The sequence below is a fragment of the Somniosus microcephalus genome, chromosome 7 (genome assembly GCF_052327205.1).
Source record: "Somniosus microcephalus isolate GS21.2 chromosome 7, FLI_Smic_1.0, whole genome shotgun sequence".
NCBI classification, from domain to species: Eukaryota; Metazoa; Chordata; class Chondrichthyes; order Squaliformes; family Somniosidae; genus Somniosus; species Somniosus microcephalus.
Window position 1 is genome coordinate 37,301,857 of NC_140993.1, and position 27,051 is coordinate 37,328,907.

The following is a 27,051-nucleotide window of genomic DNA, read 5'->3' on the forward strand; positions in this document are numbered from 1 at the left end:
GCGAGTATAAGCCCAATCGACCCAATCTCTCCTCATAAGTCATTCCTGCCATCCCAGGTATGCTGCCCGACATGCTGAGTATTTCCAGCATTTCCTGTTTTTAAATTACCTTTTTTTTTAATATAAAGTATTTTAAAATTATAAATCAGTGAAATATTTTATTTTTTAAAACTCTTATGCAGGTAAAAGCAGGCCTTACGCGCGCTTTTACCAGGCGTAATATATTTAAAGGTTTTCAGCAGGCAGAAGTTGTGCAGAAAAAGCAACTCCCTGCCCGCGCAGGCCCATCTCCCAGGGCATGCGTGCGATTTGTCAAGACTCTTGACAGATCGCAAGTGCTGGGTTTTAGCGCATGCGCTTCACATGCCTAAACCCGGCACTTGCGCGACCCCAATGGGTGCGTACACATCTTGTACGCACCTGTGGGGGTCGGAAAATCCGGCCCACTGTCTTTCAGATTAACTAAGAGGCGTCCGAGTGTTCAACTGGAGATCCAGTGGCACTTTTTCCAAAGTGAAGCAGAATTTCCCCCCCCCCCCCAGTGTCCTCAACCAATGCCAATGTTAGGTCTGTGCGACTTTGCAAATTGGCTGTCACATTTGTGTACCAAAACACAAGTGACTACACTTCAAAAAGCAATTCATTTGCTCATTAGTCGTGCTTTGGAACAGCGTGAGGATGTGAAAGGTGCTATATAAATACATGCCCAAGTCTTCATTTTAGTCTATCCTCAAAAGTATTCAAATTACCCATGTACTTCAAAATCTGCAGCATACAGTGGAAATGTTTGCATTCCAGAGTATTAGCTCACAACTTTGTGTTTGAAGTGTACAGTGGGAAATTGAACCCAATGTTTTGCTATTTTTTGTTCAAATCATAGAAAAATAGGAGCAGGAGTAGGCCATGTGGCCCTTTGAGCCTGCTCCGCTATTCAATATCATGGCCGATCCTCTATCTCAATACCATATTCCCGCTCTCTCTCTCTCCATACCCCTTGACGCCTTTTGCGTCTAGAAATCTATCTCCTTCTTAAATATATTCAGTGACTTGGCCTCCACAGTCTTCTGTGGTAGAGAATTCCACAGGTTCACCACCCTCAGTGAAGAAATTTCTCATCAGTCCTAAATATCATACCCCATATCCTGAGACTGTGACCCCTTGTTCCAGACCCCCAGCCAGGGGAAACATCCTCCCTGCAGCCAGTCTGTCTAGTCCTGTCAGAATTTATGTTTCAATGAGATCCCCTCTCATTCTTCTAAATTAGTGAATACAGGCCTAGTCGACCCAATCTCTCCTCATAAGACAGTCCTGCTATCTCAGGAATCAGTCTGGTGAACCTTCGCTGCACTCCCTCTATGGCAAGTATATCCTTTCTTAGGTAAGGAGACCAAAACTGCACAGTGCTCCAGATGTGGTCTCACCAAGGCCCTGTATAACTGTAGTAAGACATCCTTGCTCTTGTACTCAAATCCTCTTGCAATGAAGGCCAATGTACCATTTGCCTTCTTCCTAACTGCCTGCTGCACTTGCATGTTTGCTTTCAGTAACTGGTATACAAGGACACCCAGGTCCCTTTGTACATCAACATTTCCCAATCAATCGCTATTTAAATAATACTCTGCCTTTGTTTTCCTACCGAAGTGGATAACTTCACATTTATCCACGTTATACTACATCTGCCATGTATTTGCCCACTCACTCAACTTGTCTAAATCGCCTTGAAGCCTCTTTGCATCCTGCTCACAACCCCACCTAGTTTGGTACCATCAGGAAACTTGGAAATATTACATTTGGTTCCCTCATCCAAATCACGGATATATATGGAGTAGCTGGGGCCCAAGCACTGATCACTGCGGTACCCCACCAATCACCGCCTGCCACCCTGAAAAAGACCCATTTATTCCTACTCTGTGTTTACGGTCTGTTAACCAATGTTCAATCCATGCCCGTATATTGCCCCCAACCCCATGCGCTTTAATTTTGCACACTAATGTCTTGTGGGACTTTAATCAAAGTCCTTCTGAAAATCCAAATACACCACATCCACTGGTTCTCACATCCTCAAAAAACCCCAGTAGGTTTGTCAAACACGATTTCACTTTCATAAATCCATATTGACTTTGTCTAATCCCGTTGATATTTTCCAAGTGTCCTGTTATCACATCCTTTATAATAGACTAGCATTTTCCCTACTACTGATGTTAGGTTAACCAGTCTGTAGTTCCCAGTTTTCTCTCTCCTTTTTTAAATAGTGGGGTTACAATTGCCACCCTCCAATCTGCAGGAACTGTTCCATAATCTATAGAATTTTGGAAGATGACAACCAATGCATCCGCTATTTCCATGGCAACTAATTTTAGTACTCTGGGATGTAGATCATCAGGCCCTGGGGATTTATCAGCTTTCAGTCCCATTAATTTCTCTAGCACTATTTTTTTATTAATACTAATTTCCTTTAATTCCTCCTTCTCACTAGAACCTTGGCATTTCTGGGACGTTATTTGTGTCCTCTACCGAAGACAAAACCAAAAGTATTTATTTAATTGCTCTGCCATTTCCTTGTTCCCCATTATAAATTCTCCTGTTTGACTGTAGGGACCTACATTTGTCTTCACTAATCTTTCTTTTTACATACTTGTAGAAGCTTTTACAGTCCACTTTTATGTTCCTTGCAAGTTTACTCTCACTCTATTTTTCCCCTCTTAAATCAATCTCTTGGTCCTGTTTTGCTGAATTCTAAACTGCTCCCAGTCCTTAGACTTGCTACTTTTTTTGGCAACTTTATATATGACTCCTCTTTGGGTCTAATACTATCCTTAATTTCTTTTGCTAGCAATGGTTGGGCCACTTTTCCTTTTGTGTTTTTGCACCAGAAAGGAATATATAACTGTTGCAACTCATGCATTCATTCCTTAAATATTAGCCATTGCCTATCCACCATCATGCCTTTTAATGAAGCTCTCCAATGTATCATAGCCAACTCCCTCCTCATACCTTCATAGTTTCCTTTGTTTAGATTTAGGACCCTAGTTTCGGATTGGACTTCTTCATTTTCCATCTTAAATGAAGAATTCTATCATGTTATGGTCACTCTTCCCTAAAGGATCCCGCACAAGTTTATTAATTAACCCCTTCTCATTGCACAATACCCAATCTAGTTGGCTCCTCAATGTATTGGTCTAAAAAAACATCCCGTATACACTCCAGAAATTCATCCTCCACAGTTTTATTGCTAATTTGGTTTGGCCAATCTATATGTAGATTAAAGTCACCCATGATTATTGTAGTACCCTTGTTACATGCATCTCTAATTTCTTGTTTGATGCCATCCCCTATATTACCACACTGTTTGGGAGGCCTATATACGACTCCCACCAATGTTTTCTGCCCCTTGGTGCTTCGTAGCTCCACCCAGACGGATTCTACATCTTGATTTTCTGAGCCAATATCCTCTCTCACTATTGCTCTGATTTCATCCTTTACTAACAATGCCACCCCACCTCCTTTTCTTTTTTGCCTGTCCTGCCTAAATATCGAATATCCTTGGATATTCAGCTCCCAGCCTTGGTCACCCTGCAGCCATGTCTCCGTAATCACAATTATATCGTATCCATTTTCATCTATTTGTGCTGTTAATTCATCTACCTTGTTACGAATGCTACATGCATTCAGATAAGGTGCTTTTAGATTTGTCTTTAACATTTTTAGACATCTTAACATTATTTTTGTATTTTGGCCCTATTTGTCTTACCATTTTTTCTTACCCGGACCCTATTTGTTTGTACAAACTCATGAACAAAAGAGTGCACTATGTGACTATACTTTGGGATTAGATTCAGGGTAGTCTTTTTTAAAACCTCTAGGCTGTAAACATATGGGCCTTTTGCAGAACAAACTCAGCACAACGTTTTAAGACTCAAGTAGATTCTAAGACAGGCATGGTCAGTTGTAATTAGTACTTTTTTTTGCCCCGCCACCTTCAAAGATTTGTGAATATGCACCCCAGGTCTCTCTGCTCTTGTACCCCTCCTCAAAATAACACCATTTAAATTATACTGCCTCTCCATGTTGTTCCTCCCAAAGTGCATCATTTCACACTTATCCGCAATAAAATGCACTTGCCATGTATCTGCCCATTTCACCAGTCTATGTCCTCGCGAAGTCTGCTACTGTCTGCTTACTATTTACTACGTTGCCAATTTTATCATTCACAAATTTTGAAATTGTACTCCCGACACCCAAGTCCAGGTCCTAATACCGACCCCTGGGGGACCCCACTGCATACTTCTTTCCAGTCAGAAAAACATCTGTTCACTACTCTCTGCCTCCTAAAATATAGCCAATTACTAAACACTTTTAGAGCAAGGATGACACTTGAATGTAAATGTATGCTTCATGTGTAGATATAACCCACCAATCTAAGATTTGCTGAAATCTGAATTTCTGTGCCAGTCACACTGATTCTTAGCCATGGGGAAAGCAATTCTAAATGAATATGTCATCTCATTGGTGCCAATGTTGCATGAAAAATGCTTGTTCTGTTAAGTGTTTTTGCACATATGAAAGTGTTTATTTGTGAAGAAATTAGCTTTTTCTTCTGAAAACCATAACAGGAGGTGGTTTAAAGATTTGAATCTGATAAGAGCAGTGTTCCAATAATAAAGGATGTAGATCTAAACTCCTCCGACAATTGCTTGGGAATTGTTTTATTAAAAGGAAAACAACAGGAAACATTTCCTCTGAATTGCTTCCTACCATTTTTCTCATGTGAAAGAGGTTGGATTTATGGAATTCCCAAAGCGTGTGAATGAATCAAACTGAAAACTTCCACCTTGATAGAATGCATCATCTTTTTTGTATTTTGTGATTTTTTTTTTTATAAATGAAACTAATCACAAATCATTGTGTGGTGCAGGGAAATGTGTTTCCACTTGCGAGAAATATCTAATCTTCAATTTAGGAAGAGCATCCATTACAATGTTACTGATACCTTAAATACTTCAACTCATTTCCTCTGCGGATATTTAGTGTTTTAAGTCTAGAAGTGGCTCCATTAGTTGCTGTGGGAGTAGGTGCTTTGGACTAGTTTGAAGGCGGAGTAGTCAGCAATGCTCATTTTTTTCCCTAGCTTGGGCATCTCTGGATTAGGTTCCAATATGAGGAAGCAGGACTTCCATAAAAATGGAAAGATGTACTATGGGTGTGAGTGGGATCCAAAATAGGGGAAGAGTCAAGGCGTAAAGACCTTTTAAAAAAAAAAAGGGAAAAGATAGCACATTCATTACATGTGGAGGAAGGGAGAGGAAAAAACATGTGGAGGAAGGGAGAGGAGAAAAAAAGTCAGAACGCACTTTTGTTTGTCTCTAATCTCGCAGTAAGATTCCTGAATTGTGGCAAAATTCAGGTCAGTTCTCAATCAAGGATCATCAAGCTTACTTCACTTAAAATTCTTAGCAACCAATAGCATCAGTACTTGTGGATTGACACTATTCAAATTGCCAGAGTATTAGTGCCTACGAAACCAGCCAGTTTGTTTCGGGTGTACATTTTCTAATGTAATTTGTTCAAATTCTTCAATTTCATGCTCCTAATAAAATACCTGATCAGAAAAGCCCATTTTCTACCAGTACCAGGGTTTAACTACTAAATTAAGCTTTGACCATTATTTAGCCTAAACAATTATTTGTAAGTCCAGGAATGCATTGCAGTACAGGGTTACATACTTTGGAATTCTCTTCCCCAGAGAGCTGTGGATGCTGGGTCATTGAATATATTTAAGGTGGAGATAGGCAGATTTTTGAATGATAAGGGAGTCAAGGGTTATGGGAAGCGGGCAGGAAAGTGGAGTTGAGGCCAAGATCAGATCAGCCATGATCTTATTGAATGGCAGAGCAGGCTCAAGGGGCCAAATGACCGACTCCTGCTCCTACGTCTTATGTACTTATAAAATGATCCAAGACAATTTCACATTACGTGCAAGTCAAAGAAGTACAGGACACTCTTTTTACCGGCACCTAAATAACCGGAAGTCTCTCAACCGGCAAAATTCAGGAGTAGGTTCAGGTAAGTTTTACCTCATATTAGTGGCCATGGGGGTTCCTGGATCTGCGGCCGTGTAACCGGGGTTCCTGCACCTGTTGCCATGCAACAGGGACACCTGGATCTGTGGCCGTGTAACCGGGGTTCCTGGGACGCCTGGATCTGTGGCCGTGTACGGGGCTCTCATACCTTAGTAAGTATACCTCTCTGTAATCCAGACTTTTTGATCAACCGGCACCATGCCGGTCCAGTCAGTGCCGGATAAAAAGTTTCTTGTATTATGTAAGCGTTTTAGTTTGCCATCGACAAACAATAGTCGCTCTCCAGAGGTACTCACTGCATGAACATGGCTGCCACACTATTTAACAGTCAAATTGTTGTATAGTGAAAACAAAATTCAACATTTAAAAGATATCGACTTGCATATTATTACACACTGGTGACAATTTGCTGACTGATCTGTGTATATCCAACATCAAACACAATATTGATCAAGTGCTATTTGTTTGGTTTTTAAGCTGCTGCAATTGATCTTTGCTTCAGTCCTTGGCAACCACAGAGCAAGCTATCACTTTACTCTTATAGTCCATGTCTGGGGCAGGTGGAAGGCTCAGACTGGGGTCCCCGATGAATGAACAGCCAGGTCAAGAATTATTGAAATGTTCATTTAAAAAAAAAAATTATAACCAAAGCAATCAAGGTATGCCAAACAATTATAGAAATTTTGCTTGGCTTCGTCTTATTCAGATCTTCTCGGGTACTTGTCCCTTGCTGCAAAGTCTCTGAAAACACAGGTCTTTATGACCTTTAGTAGCAGATTACAGCTTTCAAAAAAGCACTTGCAGCATTTACATAGAATATACAGCACAGGGGGGGGGGAAAAAAGGCCATTCGGCCCAACTAGTCTGTGGTGTTTATACACCACACGAGTCCCCTCTATTCCATCTGCCTCAGTAGATCTTCTTTTCCCTTTTCTCTCTGTACTCAGCTAGTTTCCTTTTGAAAGCAGCCAAGCTATTTGCCTCAACCAGTTCCTGTGGTAGTGAGTTCCACATTCTAACCGCTCTGAGTAAAGACATTTCTCAATTGGATTTATTAGTAACCATCTTGTATTTATGGCCCCCAGTTTTGGATTCTCCAACAAGTGGAAACATTCTCTTCACATCTACCCTGTCCAATCCATTCAGAATTTTAATGACCTCTACCAGGTCACCTCGAAGCCTTCTATTTTCTAAAATAAAAAGCCCCAAACAGTTCATTCTTTCCAGACAGTTCTGGCACTATCCTTCTAAATATGTTTTGCACTCTCCAGTGCTTCATTGTCCTTTTTATAGTATGGACACCAGAACTTTGCATAGTACTCCCAAGTGCAACCTGACCAGGGTCCTACACAAGTTTAACATAACTTCACTATTTTTGAATTCTGTACCCCTAGAAATAAATCCCAGTGCTTTGTTAGCATTTTTAATTGTTTTGCTGACCTGCGATGCTGCTTTTAATGATTTGTTCACCTGTATCCCTAGACCCCTTTGCCCTTCTACCCCATTCATTTTCCAAAATGTAGGTGAAGTTTCTATTTTGTCCTACCAAAGTGCACCTCATTTACCAATGTTAAAGTTCATTTGTCACTTAACTGCCCAGTCTGCAAGTTTTCTAATGTCTTCTTGGCCTAGTGGTCCAACGGAGAAATAATTTGCTTTCAGAATGATGGAAAACCTACTTTTCTTTCAAGTCGTTGTTTACCACCATCCTAAGACTCATGGAGACTTCCTTGCCGAGACGTCTCCCTGGAGTCTATACACCAATTGGCAACTCATCCTCTGATTTTTAACCTACGCAATTAATTCCCATTTCCTCTCTCCAGAGACTTCGCTACCCTCACTAAACCTCAGTACACACCCACCATTACCTGAAGGGTCACGATCTATCTTGGACCACTTCCTAGTTTCCCAAACCTGACCCCATTATCTCAAAGCCCAGACTACAGTATTTAAATTTTTGTTAATATTGAATCGAATTGTGCGTATGGGAAACAGAGGCTGTTCAGTTGTGGTATTTAATGTGGGTTGTAGCTCCCATTATCTTACCACTTAACAGCTTCTCATTTCGGTTACTAAAACACTGAACTAAGATCTTGCACGTCAATATTTGTTGTCCATTAATCCATACAGCTGCTTGTGGGATTCACAGAAGTTAATTCTTTCAGCTTCATATATGCAACAAACAAAACACAGGTTTCAAGTGTAAAATGAATGTTATACTACTTCTAAGGCTTCTAATCAAGGAAATTTAGACATTCCAAATTTTTTTGGAATTATAATTTTAAGCCAATTTACATCCAAATTATTTACAAAGCTTGAATACAAAATATTACTTGCACTGTAACTACTGAAATCTGTGCAACAATTCCATATTTACCTATGAGGGAGCCATTTAAGAATAGTGCAACCCCAAAGAGAACTCCAACACAAAGAGCCAGGATAAAAGGCCGGCGGCGGCCCCAGGTCAAGGTGCAGCGGTCACTAGCAGAACCTATCAGAGGAGTGAAGATCAATCCTAGGATTGGGCTAAGAAACCAGGTGAGGCTGTAGTACTGTTCTGGAAGACCTGCAAGAACAAATATGAATCTTCAGATAAAGATATCTTCTGTAAGCAGAAGCAAACTATTCAGATGTAGGAATTATATTGCACATAATATTCTCATTACAATTAAAAAGATTCCATATTTCACATACTGAAGTTATATGCACAGGGCTCCAAAGAAGTGCAAGGTTTGAGATTAAAGTCTGGCCTTAATGATTGACTTTAATAACTTCAAAATTTAACTTTAGCTCCCACTTTCTTTATGACAGGAGATGCTGGCAATGCAAGACGGATACATCAGGTTCAGATGGTGGGCAGAAGGGAGAGGAGATGGGGAGAAGGATGAAGCTTGGGTTGGAGATTCTCCATCAGAACACTGTGCTGGCGGGGTAATCTGCACCCTTGGTATCAGCTCGTTCATTTCTTTAGACTGCTGGATTCTGTTCTACTTTGACAGCTTCTCCTGCTTTCATTTCAGATCTGCCTTTACACCCACCACTTCAGCTATTCACACATTCTGCATCTCAATGTACGGTATGATAGCATAGTGGTCATGTTACTGGACTAGTATTCCAGAGGCCCGGAGTAATAATCCGGAGACGCAAGTGCAAATCTCACCACGGCTCGCCCATCTGGTTCACAGATGTCCTTTAGGGAAGGAAACCTGCCGTCCTTACCCGGTCACTCCAGACCCACAGCAATGCGGTCGACTCTGAACTGCCCTCTGAACTGGCCTAGCAAGCCACTCAGTTGTACCAAACCGCTGCGACAAAGTCAGCAATGCGCGAGTAACTTCACTCCAGGACTGCAGCCGCTCAAGAAGGCAGCTCACCACCACCTTCTCAAGGGCAATTAGGGATGGGCAATAAATGCTGGCCTCGCCAGCGACGTCCACATCCTATAAACAAATAAATAAAGCATTTCTTTTTTATGCTGCTTCTGCCCATCATCTCGTGTATCTGCAGCCATTTAACAATCTCCGGTTTTCCTTTTAAGCACTCTACTGCCTGTGTGTTTTCCCCATCCCATTGTTCTGTTTCTAAATGCCATTTGTTATTTTTATTCCAGTTCTGATGGAAGGGCCTGAAAGTAATCTAGTCAATCACAGATGTCAACTAAAAAGTGAGCCCAAAAGCTCCCCATAATCAACCCACAATTCGGTCTCCATACCAATATATAAAAAAAACATCAAAACTACAGCTGCAGAATTTATTCCTATGACGATTATAGGTTAAAGTGCTCCAGTGTTGCAATTCATATAGCAAAACTAAAGTCAATCGTGCTCAAAGAAAACTCTCCATGGCTGGAGTCATTCCAGACACAGGGAGATGGTGATCACCACATCATCAGAGCCTCACTTCAGGAGAAGAGTCCCTGGCCTAAACATCTTCAGCTGTTTCATCAATGACTTTTTTCTGTAATGGATGGTCCTAACAATACAACCCAAAACCCTATTTGCTTAGGCCTTTTTTCTGGGATACGTGTGCAGGAAATATAAATATATTAATAAATATCAGCCAGTCACCTAACTTAGTTAGCCTACAATTTGAATTACTAACCATTGTTCATTTACATCAACATAACCAAAAAAGCCTCGCCATCATTACAGCAATTGTCTATGATAGTTTTTCCTAAGGCCCATTTTGACATTCCTGCTTTAGTTGCCCTCTTAATATTTCTCCTCATTTACTCAACAATTAAAATTTGATAGTACTATGCTCATTTATTTACTATTTGATTATTTAAACGGCATCGTACCGTGAGCGGTTTTTAAATGGGGATATACTTCCTTGTTTAATGCCAATTTAGAAAAATAAATTTATCACATGAAATTAATTATATAAAACTTATATTCCCATACTGCCAAAAAAGGTTACTACAACACAAAGGGGTCAAGAGATCCACATAAATTCTACATCCAATCAAGGCTGAGCATCACTAAATTCATAGGAGACCTCCTTTTGAAGTGTCCAGGTCAGATTATAACTCAAATGATGGGCAAACTAGTCTTGTTTAATCAGAGGATAGATCTAAATACAAGATGGACTTCTACTTTGTTAAAGAAAATCTTTATCTTCTACAAAAATCAGAATAAACAAGCATGACAAATCAAGTGAAATAAAGAGGGTAGGACCAAAAAAGTTGCAAACATACATGAAAAGGGAATGAAAACGAGGTAGTATTTTTTTTGCAAAAGCAAAAAATACTGTGGATGCTGGAAATACTCAGCAGGTCAGGCAGCATCTGTGGAGAGAGTAACAGAGTTAATGGCCCAGAAATTCAGGTCGGGGGCTTCCCGCGGGTGCAAGCCCCCGACCTGCACTTACCTAGCGCGCCGGCCGTTGAGGCCTGGGCCTGCGTGCATGTGCTTGCGTGATCCAGCGGCGTAGTTAGTGCGATGCGTCAGCTGGGATCACGTGAGCACTGGGCAACCAATCGGAGGATGGAAAAGTCCATTCATGAGTTTGACAGAAAGAACTGTCAAACTCATGAAAACTCCAGGCACCCAAAACAGTACTTAACCTTAAAATAAATTTGAAAAAAACATCACTATTTAAATCAGCTATAAATAATTAAATAACTATTTTAAACAATAATTTAAATTTTTGAAAAAAATAATTTTATAAAAAAAAAAAAAACACGGGGCTAAAAATACACTTACCTTACTGTAAAGTATTTAAAAATAATAAACCTGTGGAAAAAATGTTCTAATTTTAATTAATTGACCAGTTACCTTTTAAAATGAAGTTCTTACGTCTGGTTTTTAAATGTGCAAAAAGTACAGGCCTTCACGCACGGGCAAACTTGTAAAAAAAGCAGAAGTTCAACGCGCATGCGCAGACTCCTGCGTGCACGCATTCGACCTCTGAACCCCTTCGTTCAGAGGATCGGAAATGCCGGTTTCCCGCGCATGCAAGAAACCGGCACTTCCATCGGGTCCACGCATGGGTACTCCGTCCGTACTCACGCGTTGGGACCCGAATTTCTGGGCCAATGTTTCAGGTCGATGACCCTTCGTCAGAATGGTCAATGAACGAAAGGTCATCAGCCTGAAATGTTAACTCTTTCTCTCTCCACAGATGCTGCCTGACCTGCCCTGCTGAGTATTTCCAGCATTTTCTGTTTTTATTTTAGTATATTTTTTGAATGACCTTGCGGGGAGGTTTGCTAGCACTGCTGGGGAGGGTTTAAACTAACTTGGCAGGGGGTTGGGGTACAGAGTGGAGCTATAGTAGGGGGTGATTTACGGCCAAATACAGAGGGAAAAACAAGTCAGCTGGGAAGGCAGAGCAAATATGTGAAGGCAAAAGAGAATATGGCAGGGCTGGAGGGCATTTATTTTAATGCAAGGAGTCTTGCAAATAAGGTGGATGAACTGAAGTTGTTGTTGAACACATGGGAGTACGATATTGTTGCTATCACGGAGACATGGTTGAGGGAGGGTCAGGACTGGCAGCTCAATATTCCGGGGTATAGAATCTTCAGGCGAGACAGAGGGGGGTGTAAAAGGGGAGGGGGTGTTGCAATATTAATTAAGGAGTCAATTACTGCTGTAAGGAGGGATGATATATTAGCGGGTTCCTCTAATGAGGCCATATGGGTAGAACTTAAAAACAAAAAGGGGGCAAGCACTTTGCTGGGAGTGTACTATAGGCCCCCAATCAATCAGTCAGGGGGAGATAGAGGAACAGATATGTAGGCAAATCTCAGAGAAGTGCGAAAATAATAGGGTAATAATAGTGGGGGATTTCAACTTCCCCAATATAAATTGGGATAGTCAGAGTGTGAAAGGCTTAGAGGGTGCAGAATTCTTAAAGTGCATCCAGGAGAGCTTTTTGAGCCAACATGTAGAAAGTCCTACAAGAGAGGGGGCGGTACTGGACCTAATTCTGGGGAATGTAGCCGGGCAAGTGGTGGAAGTGTCAGTAGGAGAGCATTTTGGCGACAGTGACCATAATTCGGTGAGATTTAAGGTGGTCATGGAAAAAGACAAAGACGGCCCGGAAATAAGGGTTCTAAATTGGGGGAAGGCCGATTTTAATATGATAAGGCAGGATCTGGCCAAAGTGGACTGGGAGCAGCTGCTTATAGGAAAATCCACATCAAAACAGTGGGAGACTTTCAGAAGGGAAATAGAGAGAGTACAACGCCAACATGTTCCTGTAAAGGTCAAGGGTGGGACCAACAAGCAAAGGGAACCTTGGATGACAAGGGAGATACAAAAATGCATTAGAAATAAGAGGGGGGCTTTTGGCAGTTACAAAAGACTAAAGACAGAAGAAGCCCTAGAGGAGTATAAAAAGTGCAGGGGCATACTTAAAAAAGAAATTAGGAGGGCGAGGAGGGGCCATGAAATAACACTGGCGAGCAAAATAAAGGAAAATCCTAAGATGTTTTATAAGTATATTAAGGGCAAGAGGATAACCAGGGAAAGGGTAGGGCCCATTAGGGACCAAAGTGGCAATCTGTGTGTAGAGCCAGAGGATGTAGGCAGGGTTTTAAATGAATTTTTTGCATCTGTGTTCACTATGGAGAAAGACGATGCAGACATAGAAATCGGGCAAGGGGACTGTGACATACTTGAACATATTAGCATCGAGAGGGAGGAGGTGCTAGCGGTTTTAGCGGGCCAAAAAGTGGATAAATCCCCAGGCCCGGACGAGATGTATCCCAGGCTGCTGTGGGAGGCAAGGGAGGAGATTGCAGGGGCTCTGACACTAATTTTCAGAACCTCTCTGGCCACAGGGGATGTACCAGAGGACTGGAGAACAGCTAACGTAGTACCATTATTCAAGAAGGGTAGCAGGGATAAACCAGGGAATTACAGGCCAGTGAGTCTAACATCTGTGGTGGGGAAATTATTGGAAAAAATTCTGAGGGACAAAATTAATCTCCACTTGGAGAGGCAAGGATTAATCGGGGATAGTCAGCATGGCTTTGTCAAGGGTAAATCATGTCTAACAAATCTGATCGAATTTTTCGAGGGGGTGACTAGTGGGGTGGATGAGGGAAATGCTGTGGATGTGGTGTACATGGACTTCAGTAAAGCTTTTGACAAAGTCCCGCATAGGAGACTGGTCAAGAAGGTAAGAGCCCATGGGATCCAGGGTGCCTTGGCGCGTTGGATCCTAAACTGGCTGAGTGGCAGGAGGCAGAGGGTGATGGTCGAAGGTTGCTTTTGTGACTGGAAGCCTGTGTCCAGTGGGGTACCTCAGGGATCGGTGCTGGGTCCCTTATTGTTTGTGATCTACATAAAATGATTTGGATGAAAATGTAAAAGGTATGATCAGTAAGTTCGCAGATGACACGAAAATTGGTGGGGTGGTAAATTGCGAGGAGGAAAGCCTCCGGCTACAGGACGATATAAACGGATTGGTCAGATGGGCGGAAAAGTGGCAAATGGAATTTAACCCTGAAAAGTGCGAGGTGATGCATTTTGGACGGACAAATAAGGCAAGGGAATACACAATGAGTGGTAGGACCCTAGGAAGTACAGAGGGTCAGAGGGACCTTGGTGTACATGTACATAGATCCCTGAAGGCAGCGGAGCAGGTAGATAAGGTGGTTAAAAAGGCATATGGGATACTTGCCTTCATTAGCCGAGGCATAGAATATAAGAGCAGGGAGGTTATGATGGAGCTGTACAAAACGCTGGTGAGGCCACAGCTGGAGTACTGTGTGCAGTTCTGGTCGCCTCACTATAGGAAGGATGTGATTGCTTTGGAGAGGGTGCAGAGAAGATTCACCAGGATGTTACCTGGGATGGAGCACCTCAGCTATGAAGAGAGGCTGGACAGGCTGGAGTTGTTTTCCTTGGAGCAGAGAAGGCGGAGGGGGGACCTGATTGAGGTGTACAAAATAATGAGGGGCATAGATAGGGTAGATAAAGAGGAACTTTTCCCCTTAGTGGGGGGGTCAATAACAAGGGGGCATAGATTCAGGGTAAGGGGCAGGAGATTTAGAGGGGATTTGAGGAGGAACTTTTTCACCCAGAGGGTGGTTGGAATGTGGAACTCAATGCCTGAAAGGGTGGTGGAGGCAGGAACCCTCACAACATTCAAGAAGCATTTGGATGAGCACTTGAAATGCCATTGCATACAAGGCTATGGACCAAATGCTGGAAAATGGGATTAGACTGGACAGGGATGGATGGGCGGCGCAGACACGATGGGCCGAAGGGCCTCTTTCTGTGCTGTAAAACTCTATGACTCTATGACTACTTCCTTCAAATAAATCACCAGAGAAGACAAGCAACATAATCTCCTCAAACATAAATGATCTCGGCAAAAAGTAATTCCTTCAATATAAATGAGATGGATGTCAGAGAGGCTAAAAGGGCTCAAAAGAAAAAATTCCCAGGGACAGATGGCATTTATCGCTAAGTGCTAGGGTGGAGATTTGAGGCGCATTAGCAGTTAAGAGGGAGTCGGTAGACACAGGGGTGGTACCAGTAGATTGGAAACAGGATGCGATGTTTATATTCAGAAAGTGTAAAAATAGACAGCAATTGCAGAAAAATTGTTGTATAAATGGAATCGATTATCTGTAGCATAACCATCTACTAAATTGCAGTTAACATTGATTCAGAATGCAAAGATCCTACCTAATCGGCTGACAAGTGACAACTTGAGTGGAAATACATTATAAGTTCCACATGAAAGGCTACTGCGCAAGGTCAAAGTTATGGGGATGCAGGATAAATCTTGGGGATGGACAAGAAACTAGCTGGAGGGTAGAAAACAATGGATACTTGGAGTTATTGTGTAAGATTATTTTTTCATGATAACTTTGTGGAATTTGTAAGATTTTAGGGCTTTAGGTTTTCATTTCTGTTTGAGCTCAAGCTGAACGCACGTGAATATAAGAGTCAGAAACCTTAGTGAGTTATACAAGTACGTTCTACATATTAAAGCAGCAGCTATCAAACATTTTTTGGAAATCTTTCATGGTAATTGTACACAATAATTTGATGGAAATGGAGCGTTCAAAACAAAAACAAAATCAAAGGGAAAGTCTAATCTTTTACTACAACAGGAAAGTAGTGGGATTAGTTGAAATAGCCTTTCTCACAATGCCATACACAGGATAAGTGACTGTATTGAGCATCAATTCGCTGATTGAAAACAATGTCTGCATAAATCCCATGATGCAGGAAAACACTTATTGTGTTTCTCCAGTTCACAGAGAATGACTCAAACTCAGGCTGACCGACAGCCTACTCATTACAGAAGTAAAGTCTGGCCGTCCACCCTCACAGCTTGGTCAGAACAATGACATAATTTTCCTTGGCCGCAAGAAAAGTTGCTTTTCCTGTTGGCCCCTAGATAAATGGCAGGTGGATAAGTTTAGTACTACTGGCCATGAATGCAGTTAGTAATCTGAACAGGAAACAGATGGATGCACCTGCTAGTGTGATATACAAAGTGGCAGAAACAGAGGGCATTTATTGGAAGGAATTATTGAACTACATTGAAATTAGTTTCAATTGCAGAAACTGCTTTAAATTGAATTTTCTCTCCCTCTCCCGATTTGTTCCTTTTATTTGGGAAAATCTCAACTTATTCATCATCTCCATTATTTGATGACCCATTTGTATAGAGATTGCCCAACATATTCAAGTGAAGGAACCCAATATATTCAAGTGAAGGCAAAAGGCATGTTTCACACAAGGTCCTCTACTGGATTTTCATTAGTTCTTCTGAAAGACTCATCAAAAGCAGGCTAAATAAGTTTATCAGTTCGACCATTAAATAGTAGATTCAAATTCTCATTACTTGCCAAAACAAACAAGACGCTGGAAATCAAAACACAGAAAATGCTGGAAACACTTAGGATGTCAATCAGCATCTGTGAAGGAACAGATGAGTAACAGCCCAGATTTTCCTCGGGACTTGCATCTTGCTATGGTATAGGGGCCCGTAACCGCTGTAAAAGTTGAAGAGTGTAAGAGACTTACACCATTAATGACGCCACTCCTCCTGGGATGTTTCCACTGCTCTACCATTAGAGCACAATGAGAACTTAATATCACGGTACCCTATTAAAATCAATGGCAATCACAAATGTCTGGATTAATGCCAGTTTAAGCTGCTGCCACTCGAGACTTAAAAATAGCACCGGAGGGCCCTTGGTGATTGGACAGCAGTGAGAGTTGTTGGTCTGAGTTCTTTCGCTTAGCTCCTAGAGACTGATCCCTAGCTGAATGTTGCCTTTTGGAGTTGTTAAGTCATATAGCAACTTCACTCTCTCAGTATATCAAAGTCGGAATCCAGGAGAGAGAGTGTTTAAAAATCATAATATTAAAAAAAAAATCAGAAACAATTAATTCCCTGGTCAGTGTCTCCGGTTCCCTCCTGGCAAATCTATTTTCCAGTAACATCAAGCTGACTCCCATGGACAACTGTGGCCGTTATTTTATAGACCACGATGGACTCCATTACAGGTACGAGTTTGAATTATCCGAGACAAGCAAGCTGGTCCTGCCTGACCATCTCTTGGAGACGGAGAAGCTGCCGAGAGACTGAAAACTTCCAGCTTAGTGAGCTGATAAAATATATTCATCTGAAAGCTGGAAGAAAATGACCATGTTGCTTCAGATTTGTTGCCATGATCACTGCAGCGATTCGAATTAGAAATGCAGGAAAATTATGGAGGAAGGTATCGGCCAAATTATGGTGTACGTCCCTGATCTCGCTGATGCAGGAAAATCTGGGTAAACATTTCAGGTGTGGACCATCGAACTTATCTGTTCTTAGATTCTGGTCAACATTCCAACCGCTTCCAGTATTTTCCATTTTAATTTTAGTGACTATATACTATGGAAGGTAGAGTTAGGGAATGTCTGTCCTACATCAAGTCTGTGAATGAATGTTACCAGCCCCAGAAAGTTCTAGCATCTGAATTTCTAGTGAAAATGCAATCTAGTCATTGCACTGTAAAGGAAATGCACATTAAATTGGGCATTAACCATGGCCCCAATTTCCTGCGCCCGACAAAGATCCTTTCCTCCTCCTCCTTTGCAAAGGATACTCCTCCTTTATTTCACACAAAAGTTCACTGGCCATGGATTAATCAGCCTGTAACACAGCCAATATCGTCAGGACTGGTGGCCCAGGGAGAAGTGTCATAGCTGGAGATGAGCCACACAGGTATTTTAGTAAAGTCAGCAATGTGCTAAGAGAGGTTCTCTGCAGCCAAAACAACTGACAAAGTTCTTTAAAAGTCTTAGAAGTTTCTTCTGATCTGCATTATTGCTGGTATTGACTGGGATCAAAACCTGTGTTGTATAAGGGTGACCAACAGTCCTAAACACTTCTGCACTCGAGTCACATACTAAAAATTGGTCTTGCACAGTAGCAGAGTATTACTGAACCCTACGGTCGAGTGGGCTTGTGATTAATACAGTACTACAAATGTTGAATGAAGTCCAAGGATCCTTTTATCTTTTCCCTAACCATGTAATACACAATACTGCTCATCCAGTGCACTTTTCATGGAATGCCATAGTGCTGCTGCAAACATTTTCTTCCTTGTTTGACATGCACTTGAGTAAGAACTTGATCTTTAAACCTGGAATTGAGATTCAAAATCCTTATTGGGAGGAGATTGCACACACTTTCATAACATAGGCTTCACACTTAAATGATACAACACTGCATGGCATCGTATGGGTACTGTCCACAGACTTCGATCTGTGGCACTTGATAAAATGCCTCAAAGCAACCACTGGCAAACTGCAAGTCTTCTGGAAATTAGAGATCTTAGGTGGGCTGTTTTGCACTAAGTTTTGGCCAAATGAAAATTCTATAAAAGTTACAAAACTATACCCAACCTGCTGATCAACAATTTTGAAAGAAATACTAAGCTCAGGAAACCTTTGGTTAATCAATGAAACTGTATAAATGTAAGCACATTAGTGAAACTGGAAGTGTGAGGATCAGGGAGGTGACAGAGGGAAAATGTACTGAAAAACTGAGTGGCAAACAGTTAAACTTGTACTTGCCCACAGACTTTCTATGGGCTTTTGCACAGCAAGTTGCAGGGAAGAGAGTCAGAGTTATACAGCACAGAAAGAGGCCCTTCGGCCCATTTGTCCACGCCGGCCATCAAGCCCTGTCGATTCTAATCCCATTTTCTAGCACTTGGTCCGTAGCCTTGTATGCCATTGCGTTTCAAGTGCTCATCTAAATGCTTCTTGAATGTTGAGGGTTCCTGCCTCTACCACCCTTTCAGGCAGTGAGTTCCAGATTCCAACCACCCTCTGGGTGAAAACGTTTTTCCTCAAATCCCCTCTAAACCTCCTGCCCCTCACCTTGAAACTATGCCCCCTGGTTATTGACCCCTCTACTAAGGAGAAAAGTTCCTTTCTATCTACTCTATCTATGCCCCTCATAATTTTGTACACCTCAATCAGGTCTCCCCTCAGCCGTCTCTGCTCTAAGGAAAACAACCCCAGCCTGTCCAGTGTCTCTTCATAGCTGAAGCGCTCCAGCCCAGGTGACATCCTGGTGAATCTCCTCTGCACCCTCTCTAATGCAATCACATCCTTCCTATAGTGTAGTGACCAGAACTGCACACAGTATTCCAGCTGTGGCCTAACTAGCGTTTTGTACAGCTCCAACATAACCTCCCTGCTCTTATATTCTATGCCTCGGCTAATGAAGGCAAGTATCCCATATGCCTTTTTAATCACCTTATCTACCCGCCCTGCTGCCTTCAGGGATCTATGTACATGCACACCATGGTCCCTCTGATCCTCTGTCCTTCCTAGGGTCCTACCATTCATTGTGTATTCCCTTGCCTTGTTAGTCCTCACAAAATGTATCACCTCACACTTTTCAGGGTTAAATTCCATTTGTCACTGTTCTGTCCATCTGACCAACCCATCTATATCGTCCTGTAGCCGGAGGCTTCCCTCCTCGCTATTTACCATGCCAGCAATTTTCATGTCATCTGCGAACTTACTGATCATACCTCCTACATTCATATCTAAATCATTAATGTACACTACAAACAGCAAAGGACCCAGTACCGATCCCTGCGGTACACCACTGGACACAGGCTTCCAGTCACAAAAATAACCTTCGATTATCACCCTCTGCCTCCTGCCACTAAGCCAATTTTGCATCCAATGTGCCAAATTGCCCTGGATCCCATGGGCTCTTACCTTCTCGACCAGTCTTCCATGCAGGACTTTGTCAAAAACCTTACTGAAGTCCATGTAGACTACATCAACTGCACTACCCTCATCCACACACCTAGTCACCCCCTTGAAAAATTCAATCAAATTGGTTAGACATGATCTCCCCCTGACAAAGCCATGCTGACTATCCTAGGTTAATCTTTGCCTCTCCAAGTGGAGACTATTGCTGTCCCTCAGCATTTATTCCCAATACTTTCCCTACCACTGATGTTAGGCTCACTGGCTTGTAATTCCCTGGTTTATTCCTACTACCCTTCTTGAATAATGGTACTACGTTAGCTGTCCTCCAGTCCTCTGGCACCTTCCCTGTGGCCAGAGAGGTTCTGAAAATTTGTGACAGAACCCTGCAATCTCCTCCCTTGCCTCACACAGCAGCCTGGGATACATCTCGTCTGGGCCTGGGGATTTATCAACTTTTAAGCCCACTAAAACCACTAGTACCTCCTCCTTGACATCCGGGGTTCCCTGGTCTTGTCGGTCCCATCCTTGACCTTTACGGGAACATGTTGGCGTTGTACACTATTTCCTTCCTGACAGACTCCCACTGCTCCGATGTGGATTTTCCTACAAGTAGCTGATCCCAGTCCACTTTGGCCAGATCCTGCCATATCATATTAAAATCAGCCTTCCCCTAATTTAGAACCTTTATTTCCAGTCCATCTTTGTCTTTTTCCCTAAATCTCACCGAATTATGGTCAGTCACCAAAATGCTCTCCTACTGACACTTCTACCACTTGCCCAGCTACATTCCCTAGAATTAGGTCCAGTACCGCCCCCTCTCTTGTAGGACTTTACATGCTGGCTCAAAAAGCTCTCCTGGATGCACTTTAAGAATTCCGCACCCTCTAAGCCTTTCACACTCTGACTATCCCAGTTAATATTGGGGAAGTTGAAATCCCATATTATTATTACCCTATTATTTCTACACTTCCGAGCTTTGCCTACATATCTGTTCCTCTATCTCCCCCATACTTTTTGGGGGCCTATAGTACACTCCCAGCAAAGTGCTTGCCCCTTTTTGTTTTTAAGTTCTACCCATATGGCCTCATTAGAGGAACCTGCTAAGATATCATCCCTCCTTACAGCAGTAATTGACTCCTTGGATTAATATTGCGACACCCCCTCTTTTACACCCCCCTCTGTCTCGCCTGAAGATTCTATACCCTGGAATACCGAGCTGCCAATCTTGCTCCTCCCTCAACCATGTCTGTGATAGCAACAATACCATACTCCCATGTGTTCATCAACACCTTCAATTCATCAGCCTTACTCGCAAGACTCCTTGCATTAAAATAAATGGCATCCAGCCTTGCCATACTCCCTTGTGCCATTACATATTTGCTCTGCCCTCCAGGCTGACTTGTTTTTTCCTCTATATTTGGCTGTGCATCACCCCCTACTATAGCTCCACTCGTATCCCATCCCCCTGCCAAGTTAGTTTAAAACCCTCCCAACAACACTAGCAAACCTCCCGCAAGGATGTTGGTCCCGTTCCGGTTCAGGTGCAACCCGTCCAATTTGTACCAGGTCCCACCTTCCCCAGAAGCAGACCCAGTGATCCAGGAATTTGGGAGCTGTGTGAACAGGGCAAGCAACTGTATCTCCTTAACCAATCAGAATTGTTAATGAGCAGCACAGTCAGAACCAAAAAAGCATCAGTTAGAATAGTGAATTCAATGTCAAATCAAGTACAGAAAGCAAAATGAGGGAAAGAAAAATTGGATTTTAAGGGAGGGAGTGAGAAAAATGCATTTTTATTTACATTAAAAATCTCTGGCAATAATTAAAAGCTGAAGAAATTAGATTCCATAAAAATGTAAATTTTCAGTGGTTGTTTGTCAGTAATTAAGATTTACCACGGCACTAAAAGGGTATGTAACTGGAATGGGTGAGTCCTGATTTTTTGGGAGGCAAGTTTAGTCTGTATCTATGAGGCAAGTGCAGTAACTTCACACCATTCAATGCATTTAAATGGTGACTCAGACAGTGAAATGCCATTATTTGGAAGCTTTTGGAGGAGCAGGGCATCTCTGAAAGCAACTTCTGGATTTCCGTGTTGCACATGTGCAGTAACCAGAAGTTGCTGTCCGATTTGTATATAAAGAACGGTGAGCCTCAGTCATTTTTACAGGAAAATCTGGCCCATAGTTTCCCACCTTTCGCTGCGTTATACAGAAAACGGTCTTAACAAAACGGACTCATGATTAATAAAATCCTGAAAATCCCAATAAAAATATGCTTTTCAATATTATCGACATGCTACCAACACGTGTCCTTTTTGAATCTAGCAAGCTGAACATAAGCATTTCACTGAACTTAAGCTGCTGACCACGCAAAACTTAAATCCCAAACTTAATGAAGTTTCACCATAATTATGCAGGTTAAAAACATGACAAATCTCAAACAGATTTAGCCAAATATTTCTCAAAACAATAGACATTAACTAATAGTGGATAGCACTGTAGGTTACGAGTGCAGAATTCGAAGTAATACAATTTTAATTTGGGTCCTTTTGAGATGATGACACTTCTAGTGTAGTCACTATTGCTAAGATTCAACAATCTCAAACTCATCACATTGTCTGCAATCGGGGCTGCACAGCTTTTCAGGATCAGCATTAGCGTGAAGACACATCAAATACCTGCAGAGTCAGTCAGTCTTGCTGCACATTCACACTGTTGGATTGCAGGGTTTGAAGAGAGTGGTTGCACATTTACACTTAAACATAGAAATTTAAAACACATCCATAAAAGGAACATTTTGCAGTAGTGAACCACTTCATTACAGAAGAGAAAATGAATTAATCCATCAGCAGCAATCCAGTGTAACAGTATCAGAATCTAGGCAGTCATCTGGAACTTGTTAATCAGCCCAACAAAGAATAAAGACAAATGGCCATGAGAGGAGTAAATGAATTTGAAACTTTCAGATTAAAAAGTGGATAGTTACACTGTTAAATGACACCCACCGAAACATTTGGATTGAACAGACAAACCAGACAATCACATCATAGAAACATACTACTTTAAATCTATGCCCCCTAGTTATTGACCTCTCTAAGGGAAATAGGTCCTTCCTATGCACTATCTAGGCCCCTCAATCATTTTATACAACTCAATTAAGTCTCCCATCAGCCTCCTCTGTCCCAAAAAAAACACAACCCCTGCCTATCCAATCTTTCCTCACAGCTAAAATTCTCCAGTCCTGGCAACACCCTCATAAATCTCCTCTTTACCCTCTCTAGTACAATCACATCTTTCCTGTATGTGGTGACCAGAACTGTACACAGTACTCCAGCTGTGGCCTAACTAGTGTTTCATACAGTTCAAGCATAAACTCCCTGCTCTTGTAGTCTAGGCCTTGGCTAATAAAGGAAAGTATCCCATATGCCTTCTTAACCACCTTATCTACTTGTCCTGCTACCTTCAGGTATCTGTGGACATGCACTCAACACATGTTCCTCTACACTTCAGTATCCTACTGTTTATTGCGTATTCTTGTCTTGTTAGCCCTCCCCAAATGCATTACCTCACTTCTCCAGATTGAATTCCATTTGCCACTTTTCTGCCCAGTTCATTGATATCTTCCTGCAGTCTACAGCTTTCTTCCTCACTATCAACCATATGGCCATTTTTTGTATCATCTGCAAACTTCTTAATCACGTCCCCTACAGTGAAGTCTAAATCACATATACCGAGCCCTGCGAAACACCACTTCCTGCCACTGAGCCAATTTTGGATCTAACTTGCCACTTTCCCTTGGATCCCATGGGCGTTTACTTTTCTGATCAGTCTGTCATGTGGGACCTTGTCAAACGCCTTGTTAAAATCCATGTAGACTACATCAAATACACTACCCTCACTGAATTTTGAGGTAACAAGGCGGGCCAATCAAGTTAGTCAGACACAACCTTCCCGTAACAACTGTCCTTGATTAATCCATTACTTTCTAAATGACGTTTATACTGTCCCTCAGAATGTTTCCCAATAATTTGCCCACCACTGAGGTTAGGCTGAACTACTCGGTTTATCACTTTCTCCCTTTTTAAGCAACGGTACTACATTAGCAGTAGCCCTGTAGCCAGAGAGGATTGGAAAATGATGGGCCGAGCCTCTGCTATTTCCTCCCTTGCTTCTCTTAACAGCCTGGGATACATTTCATCCGGGCCTAGTGATTTATCTACTTTCAAAGAAACATAGAAGATAGGAGCAGGAGTAGGCCATTCGGCCCCTCGAGCCTGCTTCGCCATTCAATGAGATCATGGCTGATCATCCAAATTCAGTACCCTGTCCCTGCCTTCTCCCCATATCCCTTGATCCCTTTAGCCTTAAGAAATATATCGAACTCCTTCTTGAATATATTTAATGAATTGGCCTCCACTGCCTTCTGTGGTAGAGAATTCCACAGGTTCACCACTCTCTGGGTGAAGAAATGCCTCATCTCGGTCCTAAATGGCTTACCCCTTATCCTTAGACTGTGACCCCTGGTTCTGGACTCCCCGGCCATCGGGAACATCCTTCCTGCATTCAGCCTGTCTAGTCCTGTTAGAATTTTATAAGTTTCAATGAGATCCCCTCTCATTCTTCTAAACTCCAGCGAGTATAGGCCCAATCGACCCAATCTCTCCTCATACGTCATTCCTGCCATTCCAGGTATCAGTCTGGTGAATCGTCACTGCACTCCCTCCATGGCAAGAACATCCTTCCTCAGATAAGGCGACCAAAACTGCACACAATACTCAAGATGTGGTCTCACTAAGGCCTTGTACAACTGCAGCAAGACATCCTTGTTCTTGTACTCGAACCCTCTCGCTATGAAGGCCAACATACCATTTGCCTTCTTAACCGCTTGCTGCATCGGCATGCTTACCTTCAGCGACTGGTGCACAAGGACACCCAGGTCTCATTGCACTGCCCCTTCTCCCAATCTATTGCCGTTCAGATAATAATCTGCCTTCCTGTTTTTGCCACCAAAGTGGATAACCTCACATTTATCCACATTATACTGCATCTGCCCAATCACCCAACCGTCCAAATCATACTGGAGTTTCTCGGCATCCTCCTCAGCACACACGCCCACCCAGCTTTGTGTCGTCTGTAAACTTGGAGATATTACATCTAGTTCCCTCGTCTAGATCATTAATATATATTGTGAATAGCTGGGGTCTTAGGACCGATCCATGCGGTACCCCACTAGTCACTCGGAAAAAGACCCGTTAATTCCAACTCTTTGCTTCCTGTCTGCCAACCAGTTCTCTATCCAAGTCAGTACCTTACCCCCAAATCCCATATGCCTTAACTTTACACACTAATCTCTTATGCAGGGCTTTATCGAAAGCCTTCTGAAAGTCCAAATACACCACATCCACTGGTTCTCCCTTATCCATTTTACCAGTTACATCCTCAAAAAATTCCAGTAAAAGGTGCTAAACCTATTAATATTTCCTCTCACTGTTTATCTCATCTAATATCTCACACCTCAACTAGTGTCTGTATCATCCCTCTTTAGTGAAGACAGACATGAAGTATTCATGAAGAACCATACCCACATCTTCTGCCTCCACACACGGGTTACCTTTTGGGCATCTAATAGGCCCTAATTTTCTTCAGTTATCCTCTTGCCCTTTATGTATTTATAAAACATCTTGGGTTTTACTTTCCAATATTTTTGTCATACCCTCTCTGCTTTTCTAATTTCACCCCTGCAATTTCTATACTCTAGGCTTTCTGTAGTGTTGAGCGCTCGGTAGCCGACAAAAGCTTCCCTTTTTTCTTTATCCTACCCTGTATGCCCCTTGACATCCAGGGGACTCTAGATTTGGGAGCCCCACCGTCTTTCTGGGAACATACTTGTTCTGAATCTTCACTATCTCCTCCTTGAATGCCTCCCACTTCTCAGACACCGATTTACCTTCAAGTAGCTATTTCCAGTCCACTTTTGCTAAATCGCGTCTCAGCTTAGTAAAATTGGCCTTTTCCCCAATTGAGGACTTTTACTCCTGGTCTTTGTCCTTTTCCATAACTACACTAAATCTAACCAAATTATGACCACCATCACCAAAATTCCCTTTCATCTGCCCCTGCCCAGCTTACTTAACAGTTAACTCGATAACCAGTTTCCTATGTCCAACTGCTCCCCCAGCACCCAAGTTCACAAAGGCACTCTACCCATTTTGGACTCAGCGCAGCCCATCTAAAACTAACCTTTCAGAGATTCTCACGTCTCCAACCCTCCCAGCTCATACTGCCACTCTTCTGTAACCTAGTTAAGCTGGTGCTCTTCACCTCCCCCACCCAAGTTCATGTTGGCACACTCCCTCTGCATTCCTTTAGTTAATGCTGGCACTGCCCTTCCAATTCCATCCCAAAGGCTTCCTCCATCAAAGCACTGTTCCCACAATTACCATTTAATTGCCCTTGCTTTTATTAGCATTAATTTGCTCCCTTTCCATTGCCATTCCTCCTACCAGACGCTGGCTGCTAAAGCACCGGGTCTCTTCTTTCCCTTCATCAACGGCAGCAATTGCAGCCTCTATATGCTGTAGGCTGGAACTATCATTCTCAAGAGTTTCTCCTTACAGTATAAAGTGGTGCAATCTCCGTTAGTGGTGGGAACAGCAGAGGAGAGACCCAGCCAATCCAGTTGAAAGAGTCAAAATTAGGTAGGACTGGGATCATGTCCAAGCTCCTCCTAAAATGCTGAAAGTCAGCTTATACGTGAAGTGGTTACCAACAGGTTCAATCATGTACTGGACTACATCTTAGGCATTTGATTTACAGCATCAGATTGCCCTATTTACATAATACTGTACAGAAAACAGAACTCTCTACATTGTGGTTTACGTATCTCTAGCCTTGAGCATTTTTCCCACAAAATCAATTTGTAATAGCTTTCTGCTAGTTTAAGAGCTAAAACCATTTGCTAACATTTTGGGATTTTATGCTAGTGTCACTGACCACTCCACAAGTGGCCTTGACCTATGAACTTGAGAGGTTTTACTTGATGGTAACTAGCTAAAAACTAAATAGCAAGTCAGTCAAACATAGTACCCTCGCCACTGTATTCTGGCTTTGTATAACCTTGTCTTTAGTAGACAGATGAACATATATGACATCCAACCATGGCTCAGTCTTTAAACTAATTTAGTTAACAGTAAATGAACAGTACTCAGTACAAACAGTATATTTACTGTAGTTTACAAACTTCCTCAAAATGTCAAACAAAAA

The 27,051-nt window shown here is 42.2% G+C and overlaps 1 protein-coding gene across 4 annotated transcripts in view; it reads right to left on the reverse strand.

Annotated features, from left to right (window-relative positions):
- The window catches only part of LOC147114612 (polyamine-transporter SLC45A4-like), a 98,866-nt gene that overhangs the window by 25,756 nt on the left and 46,059 nt on the right, over positions 1-27,051 (reverse strand). For 3 of the 4 annotated variants that reach the window (XM_085992430.1, XM_085992432.1, XM_085992429.1), the window contains exon 3: positions 8,458-8,646. The exons of the other annotated variant lie outside the window; for it this stretch is intronic. In XM_085992430.1, coding sequence (XP_085848556.1) covers positions 8,458-8,646 — 189 coding nt within the window. The remainder of the gene's footprint in view (positions 1-8,457; positions 8,647-27,051) is intronic. 4 annotated transcript variants of the gene reach the window in all.